Below are 14,820 nucleotides of genomic sequence, written 5' to 3' on the forward strand. Positions count from 1 at the left end.
CCTCTCAGTAGGCTGGAACCCTACCCTAACCCTCACCGTTTCTCTAGTGAGATACCCCTAAACCTTCTCAGTAGGCTGGAACCCTACCCTAACCCTCACCGTTTCTCTACTGAGATACCCCTAAACCTTCTCAGTAGGCTGGAACCCTACCCTAACCCTCACTGTTTCTCTAGTGAGATACCCCCAAACCCTCTCAGTAGGCTGGAACCCTACCCTAACCCTCACCGTTTCTCTAGTGAGATACCCCCAAACCTTCTCAGTAGGCTGGAACCCTACCCTAACCCTCACCGTTTCTCTAGCAGTTGCTGAATAGTGAGATAGGCCCAGAGTCTCTCGGTAAAGTCACCAAAGATATATTGCTGTTGTTTCTCTGCGTCGGGTTCTTCCTGCACCTTTATATTTTCGGAGTATTTCAGAGTGTCCGTCTCCTGAATTAACACAGACATTGGGATTATTATACTATTTACAGAATTCACATGGGGCTAAGGATGGATTGGGGTCACAGTTGTATCACTAGGTGCCTAACACAATACACTAGGGGACACTATAAAAGGCTGAATATGGTCCAGCAGTAAGAGAAGGGTGAAGAAGCTGTTGGACTACTAGGAGCCTATAGAAGGGTTCACTTATAGACATAACACTTACCCCTTCAGCAGTCACATCGGCCGTGAGCCAGTTCAGGTCATTGTCCGTGATACGTCCGGCCACCACAATTTCACTTCCATCAAAGTAATGTTTGAACTTGTTTTTCGTCACATCAGAAATGGAGTTTTCGGGGTACTGGAGCTCGATGTCCATCAGGGTGGGGTTGGCCACTTCATCATAGAATCCCTGAGGGAAAGACAGAGGGATGTTTATTAAGGGGAAGTAAACCTTAGTGCGATGCAAACAATGACATACTAAGATAAAGGAGAGTCCACCCACCCTCTCAGCTGTTTACAATTCCCAGAAATCCCCCCCCCACAGTCGGCGCTTAGACATGCGACACCCTGATGTGTATCCTGATAATTACTAATAATTGTTATCAAATATAATGTGCTCTTTTTACTTGAATATACTCCACGACCCCCAGAAGGCAGATGGAGACTGTGTTATATTAAAAGACATTAATGCATAAGGGTGGGGACTGGGGTACCTGGACACAAAGGATTATGGGTACATGGCCCCCTGCTGGGGAAAGTGCCCAGTGCCCAATGTTTTGAACAAACAGACTGACAACTTTACTGTATTGTGAGCAGCTGCCTATGCTTCGTGCCCAGTCGGCATCCGACTTCTGGGTTCCAGTTTTATAGTCTCAAGTCTGCTCGCTCCGCCCCTTTTGTGACGTCATTGTGACGTCATCGGCGGGGCGGTCGCCGCGGGTCTATAAAAGGACCCCAGAAGCGCGGGTGTGGGCCACAGCAGGGCGGTTATGGTCGGGTGCAGTTCAGGAAAACCCTGACCCACTGATACACTACACACTGATACACTACACACTGATACACCACACACTGATACACCACACACTGATACACCACACACTGATACACCACACACTGATACACCACACACTGATACACCACACACTGATACACCACACACTGATACACCACACACTGATACACCACACACTGATACACCACACACTGATACACTTGTGAGGTCTCCAGTGGAATTGATTGAGATATAATCCAGTATAAGGGATGCAGAGGTCCCTACCACTCACAGCAGAGACTTCCAACACACATGGCGCTTGTATGAGCAGTAACTTTAAGGACTTTCTTGTTTGCCTTGCCCTTTAAATTATGACAATATGTACTCAATGTTCATGGTGGTGTAAAAGTAATGTGACAATGGAGCTGCCATAGTGGCGCTGAATGAAGGTAAGTACATTACAACTGATCATAATTAGAACTATATACATATATTTATATACAAACTCAGCCGACTCAGATGTCACCTGCTTATAGACGGGTATCAGAGGAATGAGTCTAAGAGCGGTGACGAGTCTACATCACATGATTCTAATCCTCTGTTTGAGGGTGTTGGATGATAAATGTTTCACTCGCTAACTGCGAGCTTTGTCAAAGGTCTACGCTCCAGGCTATTACCGCTACTTCTTCATACATAAATCCACATAAATTCTCATAACACCGCAGTTATTATATATATATATATATATTCATATGGGAGGAATCATGGACTAATGGTGTGGGGAGGTCAAACTTTTCTTTCTTTCTGTTGTGTTCATATAAACATATTTAATTGGGGCACAAGAAGCCTAAAAACATCATGGAAGGAATTCGCCTTTGATATACAGCAATGAGCAAGACTAAGCCCCTGCATTCGGCAACCACAGAAACTCCCCAAAGTGCTCCCCACCTTCCTTCTACCGTCTAAACTACAAGAATCAGAAGAGCCAACATGATCTGCTGAGAGGTCTCCATATGACACATAGACCTCCTACAATCATAGGGGGTTACCTCCAGCTGGAGCGCTGCATCCGAGTCCTCATAAATGCGCCGGGCCACCCCTGAATTCTCCAAGGCCAACTTCTCCAGGAAAGTATAATCAACCCCAGTTCCAAAACCCAAAGAGTATAGGGAGTATTTGCCCTTGATAGCATTCCTGGCATTTTCTTGGATCTTGGTCGGGTTGCTTTCACCTTGTAGTTGAGAAATATTAGGGTATATTAGGACAAGATTTCCCACATTCTACATAAGCTCAGCCTAGGACCCACCAAGTTTTGGAGACTATTCCTGGTTGTAAAATGAGTGCCAAATTTGGGGTGTAAATACATTTGGATAACAGATCCAGTTGTTCACATCACATCTAGGGATGCACTGAATCCCCGAATCCTTGGTGAAAGATTTGGCCGGATACCAAACCGAATCTAAATCTTAAATTGCATATGCAAATTAGGGGCAAGAAAGGAAAAAGCAGAAAAAAATCTTGTTTTGTGCCAAAAATTCAAGTGATTTCCCTACCCACCCCTAATTTACATATGCAAATTAGGATTCAGATTCGGTTCAGCCAGGCACAAGGTGTCGGCCAAATCTAAATCCTGTTGAAAAAGGCCGAATCCTGGATTTTGTGCATCCCTAATCACTGGGGCATCCCTACTGCTGGGGTGGCCACATTCCTTCACCAGTTTAACCAATATAATACCAAATATATGGTGGGAAACTGACCAGCAGTAGATGAATTCCAGTCTAGTGTTATTTAGTGCTCTCATGGGATTGCCCAGTATTCAACAACCTTTTTGGAAACATTGACCTTACCTAAAATGAGATGGGAGCAAGGTGACAAGGTTTCTAAGTTTATTGCTTAGGGGAAGGGCAGTAACTTTCACCCACCTACGTTAGCTTCACCATCTGTCAGTAGGATAATCAGTGAAACACTTCGTCGAGGGACGGCCCCTGATTCATGGGCATTATCCAATAGGGGCACAGCTCTCAGTACAGCATCGTTAATGTTTGTCACTAAAAGAAAAGAACCAAGTTGGAAAACAGATTCTAAGAGTGAAATTTCCTTCTAAATTATTCTGGGAAAGTATTTATTTACATTACTGTATGGCAGATAAATATGCTACTGCCCCACAGGGAACTCGCAAGAGCATGGCAATAATAATTATTGTAGGACAAGATGGAGACGGTAGGGCAAAATGGAGTCAGTAGAACAAGATGCAGACAGTAGAACAAGATGGAGACAGTAGGACAAGATGGAGACAGTAGAACAAGATGGAGACAGTAGGACAAGATAGAGACAGTAGGGCAAGATGGAGTCAGTAGAACAAGATGGAGTCAGTAGAACAAGATGGAGTCAGTAGAACAAGATGGAGACAGTAGGACAAGATAGAGATAGTAGGGCAAGATGGAGTCAGTAGAACAAGATGAAGAAAGTAGTACAAGATGGAGACAGTAGGGCAAGATAGAGACAGTAGGACAAGATGGAGACAGTAGGACAAGATGGAGACTGTAGGGCAAGATGGAGTCAGTAGGACAAGATAAAGATGGTAGCGCAAGATGGAGTCGGTAGCACAAGATGGAGACAGAGGGCATGATGGAGACGGTAGGGCAAGATGGAGATGGCAAGGCAAGATGGAGATGCTAGAGCAAAATGGAGACGGTAGGGCAAGATGGAGACAGTAGTAGGAGATGGAGACAGTAGTAGATGGAGAAATTAGGACAAAATAAAGACAGTAAGACAGGGTGGATACACAAAGACAAGATGGAGACAGTATGACAGAGTGGAGATGGCAGAGTTAAATGGAGATAGTACAACAGGATGGAGATGGCAGGGCAAGAAAGAGTAAAGCAAAATGGATATAGTTGGACAAGATGGTGGTCACAGGGCAGAATGGAGACAAAAGGCAAAAGTAGAAAGAGACAGAAACTGCAGGGCAAGATGAGAACCAGGCCCAGACTGGGGTTTTGGCAAATACCAGAGGGGCTGCCAGAAGATGCCATAGAAAGTCACTATTTAGTGGGCAGTTGGGGTGCTGATTGGGCCTCTCTTTACCTGGAATGTCAGGGCCTATTTTGAATCCCAGTCCAGACCTGATGACAACAGCATATTAACTTGTTAATTGAGACTGCCCAGTTACACCCTCAGCCCACTCTGTTGAGATCATATCCAATGCAATACCAGACCCTGCTTCTTTTAATCTGCACCAGCCCCTGCTCATTGTATGTCACCACCTTGCCAACTATTAATAGGGGATTGGGGAGAGAAGAAAGTAATATGAGAGCCAGTTCCTCTAATAGTTCACTCTAAGAGAGACAGAAAGGATTAAGTAGGAGGCCTCAATAGGAGAAGATCTGTAAGAAGAACAAGCTAATGTGAGTGTTAGCTCCTGTGATATTTGATGCCAAGGGAGGATTATGGTTAGTAGAGAAGCTGGAGAATCCATTGAGGAGATGAGAAAGGGTTAGGGCCTCATCTATTACCCATCATTATAAAGAATCAAGCTCAGGGATAGAAAGAGGAGCAGCAACATGAGGGAATTTGATCATCACTAACTTCCATCATCCTTAATTCTTGAAACAAACTCTTTCGCCTGCTTCAGATTGTCTGGCGTGGCCTTCACTAGTGACTCTTTCCAAACGTCTACTCTGGAGTCAAAGAGAATGAAGTTGAAGTGGTCGTGTTCCTTCATGTCCCCCAGGATCTTCAGTAGGGCCTCCTTGGTCTGAAAGGAACACAGCTTCTGTCATCATGAGACTGGACCTGAGTCACGACCCGCTACCAAACCCAAATCTCACCTGCTTCAGTTTGACGCCATACATGGAACCACTCCTGTCGATGATAAACACAACATTTTTTGGAACCCCTTTCAGTTTTGATGGTGCAAAGAAATGCACAAAGTATCCATTGACAACCTGCACCATAAGCAGCAGAACTTGTATTATATTCATTATATTCATTATATTCATTATATACATTATATTCATTATATACATTATATTTATTATATTCATTATATTCATTATATACATTATATTCATTATATTCATTATATACATTATATTTATTATATTCATTATATTCATTATATACATTATATTTATTATATTCATTATATACATTATATTCATTATTTACATTATATACATTATATTCATTATATACATTATATTCATTATATACATTATATTTATTATATTCATTATATACAGTATATTCATTATATTCATTATATATTATACACATTATATATATACATATTTGTTATATTTATTATATTCATTGTGTCTGACATGTCAAGACTTAATACAGAAAGTGCTGTGCCCTGATTGGTCCCAGAATTCCTTTCCTGCACCAGTCACTTCCACACATGTTAAATCTCATGCACTTGTCTTGTTGCATTGTCCACTTACCCCGATAATACCAACGGCCACCCCATGTAAGAATTCTGGTGATTTTTCAACCTGCCCCAGTTCTGATTATATTATGTCCCATTACTGCCTGTCCCTGTTCCACTCTTGTGACTATAAATACTACCCAAAAATGATAGTACAGCTGAAAGGTCTGCCTGTGTGCAACAATACAATTCAGCAGGAACAGTCCCTAAGTTTGCTCATAGTCTGTACAGAGAGATCCCATAAAACTATGGCACATAGGTATTCCCTGTACTAAGCACAATTCAGCAGGAACAGCCCCTAAGTTTGCTCATAGTCTGTACAGAGAGATCCCATAAAACTATGGCAGCATAGGTATTCCCTGTACTAAGCACAATTCAGCAGGAACAGTCCCTAAGTTTGCTCATAGTCTGTACAGAGAGATCCCATAAAACTATGGCAGCATAGGTATTCCCTGTACTAAGCACAATTCAGCAGGAACAGTCCCTAAGTTTGCTCATAGTCTGTACAGAGAGATCCCATAAAACTATGGCAGCATAGGTATTCCCTGTACTAAGCACAATTCAGCAGGAACAGTCCCTAAGTTTGCTCATAGTCTGTACAGAGAGATCCCATAAAACTATGGCAGCATAGGTATTCCCTGTACTAAGCACAATTCAGCAGGAACAGTCCCTAAGTTTGCTCATGTCTGTACAGAGAGATCCCATAAAACTATGGTGCATAGGTATTCCCCTGTACTAAGCACAATTCAGCAGGAACAGCCCCTAAGTTTGCTCATAGTCTGTACAGAGAGATCCCATAAAACTATGGCAGCATAGGTATTCCTCTGTACTAAGCACAATTCAGCAGGAACAGTCCCCTAAGTTTGCTCATAGTCTGTACAGAGAGATCCCATAAAACTATGGCAGCATAGGTATTCCCCTGTACTAAGCACAATTCAGCAGGAACAGTCCCCTAAGTTTGCTCATAGTCTGTACAGAGAGATCCCATAAAACTATGGTACATAGGTATTCCCTGTACTAAGCACAATTCAGCAGGAACAGCACTTGTTGCCCCCCTCCCTCTATTTCATAAAGGAACCCCAATATCTCGCCTGGATATTTCCGGGGGTCTCTCTATTGACATCGTAGGTGACGGTGAAATCCCCATCAAGTTGGGTTGTGCTGCAGTTGGAACAGGAACGTTGTTGGTCAAAGGTGGGTTTGAAGGAGACGTGACCCTAGAGAAAAGACATTGGAAGTGAAACTGAAGAAGGAGGAAGAAGAAATAAAACTACTGATTTATAAATATAAAAGAATAAAGATTTCTTTGTCCCTTTATAACAAGATGTTACTGGGCCCCACAGTCAATTCATTTTAGGGCCCCCAACATAAGCAGAGATTGTCCTTTAATTAACAATATATGTTGGAATTGCTCATTATTTGACCTCATGTGGCCCCAATATCTCCTTGGCCCCCCTGCTTGGTGTGAAGTTGATACTCAGAGGATTTACCTTCTCTCCAGAGAACGACTTGTGGATCAGGGGCAACAGGTCATTGGTCATGAAGGTCCCTTGGGCTTCCAGAAAGCTGATTCCTTGGGGCTCATTAATATTCACTTCAATCTGGAGAAGGAGCAGAGAGACTGGAATGTGACCCCAATGATGCACCTCAAGCCCCCCAGTGTCCAGGGCCACAGTCTAGAGCCATAGCGAGGGGTTTCCTTTCATCTGATTCTGAATACGAGCCCCCAGGAGGGGCCCCACATCTCTCCATGACATTGACACTGGCAGGACTTCAGCACAACCCTGTGACGTGATTGGTTCATTGTGTCCCCTGACTGGGGCACAAACAATAGGGACAGTGTAACACTAGAGCCCCTACTGGTCGTCCCAGGCTAGTGACATGCAAAGTGCACAGGACCCCTTGTCTTTGTCCCCCCAATGCCCCATTCTTATAGGAACCAGCCAATGAGGAGAGAGAGAAATGTGCCCCCCTTGGCTCCTCAGTCCCTTCACTTGTGTCTGACTCACCCCCCGACTCAAATTCATATGATTGGGGTGAGTGAGACGCCCCCTAATGGCCCAGGAGGGAACTTGCCTTGAAGCTTTGGACGAGTTTCTTTGGCCTCACTTTGATGAACATCTCGTATTTGCCCAGACTTCGCTTCAGCAGCTCCTCGTAGATCAACTCAAAGGTGACTTTACTCTGTGACGCCACATTCACCGACACCGTAAACTTCTCCGTCTTCCTCCCCGAGGCCCTGCATGTAACCAGTGGGATATAGTGAGTGGGAGATATAGTGAGTGGGAGATATAGTGAGTGGGAGATATAGTGAGTGGGAGATATAGTGAGTGGGAGAGGGATATAGTGAGTGGGAGATATAGTGAGTGGGAGAGAGATATAGTGAGTGGGACATATAGTGAGTTGGAGAGGGATATAGTGAGTGGGAGAGGGATATAGTGAGTGGGAGAAATAGTGAGTGGGAGAGGGATATAGTGAGTGGGAGATATAGTGAGTGGGAGATATAGTGAGTGAGAGATATAGTGAGTGGGAGATATAGTGAGTGAGAGATATAGTGAGTGGGAGAGAGATATAGTAAGTGGGAGATATAGTGAGTGGGAGATATAGTGAGTGGGAGAGGGATATAATGAGTGGGAGAGGGATATAGTGCGTGGGAGAGGGATATAGTGAGTGGGAGATATAGTGAGTGGGAGAGGGATATAGTGAGTCGAGATATAGTGAGTGGGAGATATAGTGAGTGGGAGATATAGTGAGTGGGAGATATAGTGAGTGGGATATAGTGAGTGGGAGAGGGATATAGTGAGTGGGAGATATAGTGAGTGGGCGATATATTGAGTGGGAGAGGGATATAGTGAGTGGGAAATATAGTGAGTGGGAGATATAGTGGGTGGGAGAGAGATATAGTAAGTGGGAGATATAGTGAGTGGGAGATATAGTGAGTCGGAGATATAGTGAGTGGGAGATATAGTAAGTGGGAGATATAGTGAGTGGGAGATATAGTGAGTGGGAGAGGGATATAGTGAGTGGGAGAAGGATATATTGAGTGGGTCGGTACCTGACAAGCCCAGCTGACTGCCCCCGGGACACGGCTTTCTCATACTGTTTCTTTGCTGCTTCCTTCTCCTTAATCACCCCGGGGTAAGTGACTCCATCGATGACCCTGAGAAACAGTCATGTGAGAGGTTATAGGGTAAACCCAAATAGCACACTCACACTTATACTCACACTTATACTCACACTCACACCCACACATATACTCACACTCACACTTATACTCACACTTATACTCACATACTCATACTTATACTCACACTTATACTCACACATATACTCACACTCACACGTATACTCACACTTATACTCACATACTCATACTTATACTCACACTTATAGTCACACAACTATACTTATACTCAAACTTATACTCAAACTTATACTCACACTTATACTCACACTTATACACACACTCATACTTATACTCACACTTATACTCACACTTATACTCACACTCACACATATACTCACATTTATACTCACACTCACACCACACATATACTCACACTTATACTCACACTTATACTCACATACTCATACTTATACTCACACTTATACTCACACTTATCACTTATACTCACACTTATACACACACTCATACTTATACTCATACTTATACTCACACTTATACTCACACTTATACTCACACTTATACTCACACTTATACACACATACTCACACTTATACTCACACAACTATACTCACACAACTATACTTATACTCATACTTATACTAACACTTATACTCACACTTAAACTCACACAACTATACTCACACAACTATACTTATACTCAAACTTATACTCACACTTATACTCACACTTATACACACACTCATACTTATACTCACACTTATACTCACACTCACACTTATACTCACATACTCATACTTATACTCACACTTATAGTCACACTTATACTCACACAACTATACTTATACTCAAACTTATACTCAAACTTATACTCACACTTATACACACACTCATACTTATACTCACACTTATACGCACACTTATACTCACACATATACTCACATTTATACTCACACCACACATATACTCACACTTATACTCACACACTCATACTTATACTCACACTTATACTCTCACTTATACTCACACTTATACACACACTCATACTTATACTCACACTTATACACACATACTCACACTTATACTCACACAACTATACTCACACAACTATACTTATACTCATACTTATACTAACACTTATACTCACACTTAAACTCACACAACTATACTCACACAACTATACTTATACTCAAACTTATACTCACACTTATACTCACACTTATACTCACACTTATACACACACTCATACTTATACTCACACTTATACTCACACTTATACTCACACCTATACTCACACTTATACACACATACTCACACTTATACTCACACAACTATACTCACACATCTATACTTATACTCATACTTATACTAACACTTATACTCACACTTAAACTCACACAACTATACTCACACAACTATACTTATACTCAAACTTATACTCACACTTATATTCACACTTATACTCACACTTATACTCACACTTATACTCACACTTATACTCACACACAGACAGACAAGCGGGGGCACTCACATGGTGAAGTTGGTGATAAAGGCAGTTTTGGGCAGATCCACATCAAAGGAGACCTCCCGGGAGCTGTCGGCCCGATTGACGGCTCTGCTGGTGATGACATTGTGGGCGAAGCGAGAAGTGATTTGACTCTGGATATTGACACTGTAGATCTCTATGTCATCCGACGGCTGAACGGAACCAAAGCAAATGGGTCACAGAACTGTCAGAAATCCAAATCCAACTGTGTGACAGACACTTAGAATCCCACATTGGCCCCTAATACACAGTGTATACATCCTATATACTCACCCCTCTTATACTCCATCTATATCCCATTCCCATACACTGATCCCCCCAAATAAATCATATAAATGTCCCATGACTCATACTGACCCCCCATATTACACAGTGTTAATAGCAGCCTCCACAAGCCTTACCCCCAGTATAGTTACAGTACAGGATATATTTGTCTTTCCCTTCTACTTCCCCCACTCTATAAGATGTATATACCAGCCCTGAATACTTAGTGTTTGTGGATTTCAGGCAGGTACATTGTAATTTCATATCAAGGCGCTGAACTCTTTACATTTCCTCTAACTAAAGGGATCAGCCCACTCTCTGCTGCACCCGCAATTTCTGTTGTACAAGTTACTGCCCTCATGGGTTTCATTTCTATTTGGACATATTCCCATTGGGGAGAAGAAGGGCACGGCTATGGGCTCAAACTTGGCCCCAACTAATCAGTTTCATTGGCCAAACAGTCATTTTGTCACATGAAGAACATTATTGGGGTCCATTATAGGTCATTGCTGTGCCCATTGGCACAACTTTATAGTCAGTCTCCCTGGACTGGGTAGCCCCCAATTTATAACTCGTTGCCTTAAATGGTCTTGTTATCAAGAGGGAGGCAGGTAACAGGAAGGAAGGTAACAGGAAGGAAGGTAACAGGAAGGCCAGTAACAGGAAGGAAGTTAACAGGAAGGAAGTTAACAGGAAGGAAGTTACCAGAAAGGAAGGTAAGAGGAAGGCAGGTAAGAGGAAGGAAGGTAACAGGGAGGCAGGTAACAGGAAGGAAGCTAACAGGAGAGAAGGTAACAGAAAGGAAGGTAACAGGAAGGAAGGAAGCTAACAGGAGAGAAGGTAACAGGAAGGAAGGTAACAGGAAGGCCAGTAACAGGAAGGAAGTTAACAAGAAGGAAGTTAACAGAAAGGAAGTTAACAGGAAGGAAGTTACCAGAAAGGAAGTTAACAGGGAGGCAGGTAACAGGAAGGAAGCTAACAGGAGAGAAGGTAACAGGAAGGAAGGTAACAGGAAGGAAGCTAACAGGAGAGAAGGTAACAGAAAGGAAGTTAACAGGAAGGAAGTTACCAGAAAGGAAGTTAACAGGAAGGAAGGTAACAGGGAGGCAGGTAACAGGTAGGAAGCTAACAGGAGAGAAGGTAACAGGAGAGAAGGTAACAGGAAGGAAGGTAACAGGAAGGCCGGTATAAGGAAGGAAGTTAACAGGAAGGAAGTTAACAGGAAGGAAGTTACCAGAAAGGAAGGTAACAGGAAGGCAGGTAACAGGAAGGAAGGTAACAGGGAGGCAGGTAACAGGAAGGAAGCTAACAGGAGGGAAGGTATCAGGAAGGAAGTTAACAGGGAGACAGGTAACAGGAAGGAAGCTAACAGGAGAGAAGGTAACAGGAAGGAAGGTAACAGGAAGTAAGGTAACAGGGAGGCAGGTAAAAGGGAGGCAGGTAAAAGGAAGGCAGGTAACATAAAGGAAGGTAACAGAAAGGCAGGTAACAATAAGGAAGGTACAGGAGAGAAGATAACGGCAGGAAGATAACAGGAAGGGAGTTACCAGAAAGGAAGGTAACAGGAAGGAAGGTAACAGGGAGGCAGGTAACAGGAAGGAAGCTAACAGGAGAGAAGGTAACAGGAAGGAAGGTAACAGGAAGGAAGGTAACAGGAAGGCCGGTAACAGGAAGGAAGTTAACAGGAAGGAAGTTAACAGAAAGGAAGTTAACAGGAAGGCATTTACCAGAAAGGAAGGTAACAGGAAGGCAGGTAAGAGGAAGGAAGGTAACAGGGAGGCAGGTAACAAGAAGGAAGCTAACAGGAGAGAAGGTAACAGGAAGGAAGATAACAGGAAGGAAGGTAACAGGAAGGAAGGTAACGGGAAGGAAAGGTAACATAAAGGAAGGTAACAGAAAGGCAGGTAACAATAAGGAAGGTACAGGAGAGAAGATAACGGGAAGAAGGTAACAGGGAGGAAGATAACTGGAAGGAAGGTAACAAGAAGGAAGGTAATAGGAAGGCCGGTAACAGGAAGGAAGTTAACAGGAAGGAAGTTAACAGAAAGGAAGGTAACAGGAAGGCAGGTAGGTACTTACATCCTGGGGGCTTCTTTTCTGAAAATATAAGAAAAGGGGAGAAAACACAATAATTACATTAATTAACATTGAAGGGTTAATGTACAGGTAGAAAACAAAATATGTTCAGTGATATTTTCACTCACAGTCACAATTCTCTCTAGAGCGCCCCAACTTGCCCCCTGAAGAGCTGCTGGATAAAAAAACTAAATAACTCAAAAAACCACAAATAATAAAAAATGAAAACCAATTGCAAATTATCTCAAAATATCCCTCTCTACATCATACTGACTGTTCATTTAAAGGGGAACAACCCATTTAAGTGCCAGGATTAGAGTCAAATGTTCAAGTGCTCAAAAAGGTAAAATCTGAGACAAGAGATGAAATGTTTTGGGGATCAGAGATTTGGGGGGAATTTGAATTTTAGCAGCAGGAGTTTATCCCAACAGTCAGTACCACTGTGTATGAATTTATATCGAAATGTATATTTATGTAAATATAGAATCTGAATATTTATTATGTATCATTTATCCAGTTTTTAATTGTTAGAAAACAGCAATAAATCTCAACATTTGTTTATTTGTGGAATTTACACGATTGAACAATTTCACCACCAAATCACATGGAAATACATTTATTGCCTCTATTATTTCCTAAATGTTTCTGCTCAGATTCCTCAGAACTGGGAACATGAAAGAGACTGAACTTTACCCCCAGTGTCAATATTTCCAGTACTGCAAGAGCTCAGTGCAGGGGGTTTAATGGGGCCCCACCGTAATTTTACTTCCCAGGGGCCCAGTGACACCTTCCTTATTCTACCACCATAGTCTCACAAGCACTGAGCCCCCCACTCTACTCTGTGTCCCCCACTCAGGCACTGACACACACAGTTTGGGGGCACCACCCTGACACCCCTAATGATAGAAAGTCCATAAGAGATAAATAGCACATAAAAGGCAGCAAAGGAAGATATGATCACTATATATAAATATATAAGGGGATATGATCACTATATATAAAGGGATATGATCACTGTATATTAATATATAAGGGGGATATGATCACTATATATAAATATATAAGGGGGATATGATCACTATATATAAATATATAAGGGGATATGATCACTATATATAAATATATAAGGGGGATATGATCACTATATATAAATATATAAGGGTATATGATCAGTATATATACATATATATGGGGATATGCTCACTATATATAAATATATAAGGGGATATGATCACTATATATAAATATATAAGAGGGATATGATCACTATATATAAATATATAAGGGGATATGATCACTATATATAAATATATAAGGGGATATGATCACTATATATACATATATAAGGGGATATGATCACTATATATAAATATATAAGGGGATATGATCCTATATATAAATATATAGTATATCATATATATAAATATATAAGGGATATGATCACTATATATAAATATATAAGGGGATATGATCACTATATATAAATATATAAGGGGATATGATCACTAATATAAAATATAGAATGATATTAAAGGGGGATATGATCACTATATATAAATATATAAGGGGATATGATCACTATATATAAATATATAAGGGGATATGATCACTATATATAAATATATAAGGGGATATGATCACTATATATAAATATATAAGGGATATGATCACTATATATAAATATATAAGGGGATATGATCACTATATATAAATATATAAGGGGATATGATCACTATATATAAATATTAAGGGGGATTGATCACTATATATAAATATATAAGGGATATGATCACTATATATAAATATATAAGGGGATATGATCACTTATATATAAATATATAAGGGGATATGATCACTATATATAAATTATAAGGGATATGATCATATATATAATATATAAGGGGATATGATCACTATATATAAATATATAAGGGATATGATCACTAT

At 41.3% G+C, this 14,820-nt stretch overlaps 1 protein-coding gene across 2 annotated transcripts in view; it reads right to left on the reverse strand.

The window, feature by feature from the left end:
- LOC108704056 (inter-alpha-trypsin inhibitor heavy chain H3) overlaps window positions 1-14,820 on the reverse strand; it is a 31,706-nt gene that overhangs the window by 14,959 nt on the left and 1,927 nt on the right. For both annotated transcript variants that reach the window (XM_041591025.1, XM_041591024.1), the window contains exons 2-13: window positions 12,877-12,894; window positions 10,519-10,685; window positions 8,898-9,002; window positions 7,919-8,081; window positions 7,333-7,443; window positions 6,934-7,059; window positions 5,244-5,360; window positions 5,002-5,170; window positions 3,336-3,461; window positions 2,463-2,644; window positions 646-831; window positions 289-428 (exon numbers count right to left, since the gene is read on the reverse strand). In XM_041591025.1, coding sequence (XP_041446959.1) covers window positions 289-428; window positions 646-831; window positions 2,463-2,644; window positions 3,336-3,461; window positions 5,002-5,170; window positions 5,244-5,360; window positions 6,934-7,059; window positions 7,333-7,443; window positions 7,919-8,081; window positions 8,898-9,002; window positions 10,519-10,685; window positions 12,877-12,894 — 1,610 coding nt within the window. The remainder of the gene's footprint in view (window positions 1-288; window positions 429-645; window positions 832-2,462; window positions 2,645-3,335; window positions 3,462-5,001; window positions 5,171-5,243; window positions 5,361-6,933; window positions 7,060-7,332; window positions 7,444-7,918; window positions 8,082-8,897; window positions 9,003-10,518; window positions 10,686-12,876; window positions 12,895-14,820) is intronic.

Source organism: Xenopus laevis, chromosome 4L (assembly GCF_017654675.1).
Source record: "Xenopus laevis strain J_2021 chromosome 4L, Xenopus_laevis_v10.1, whole genome shotgun sequence".
Taxonomy (NCBI): domain Eukaryota; kingdom Metazoa; phylum Chordata; class Amphibia; order Anura; family Pipidae; genus Xenopus; species Xenopus laevis.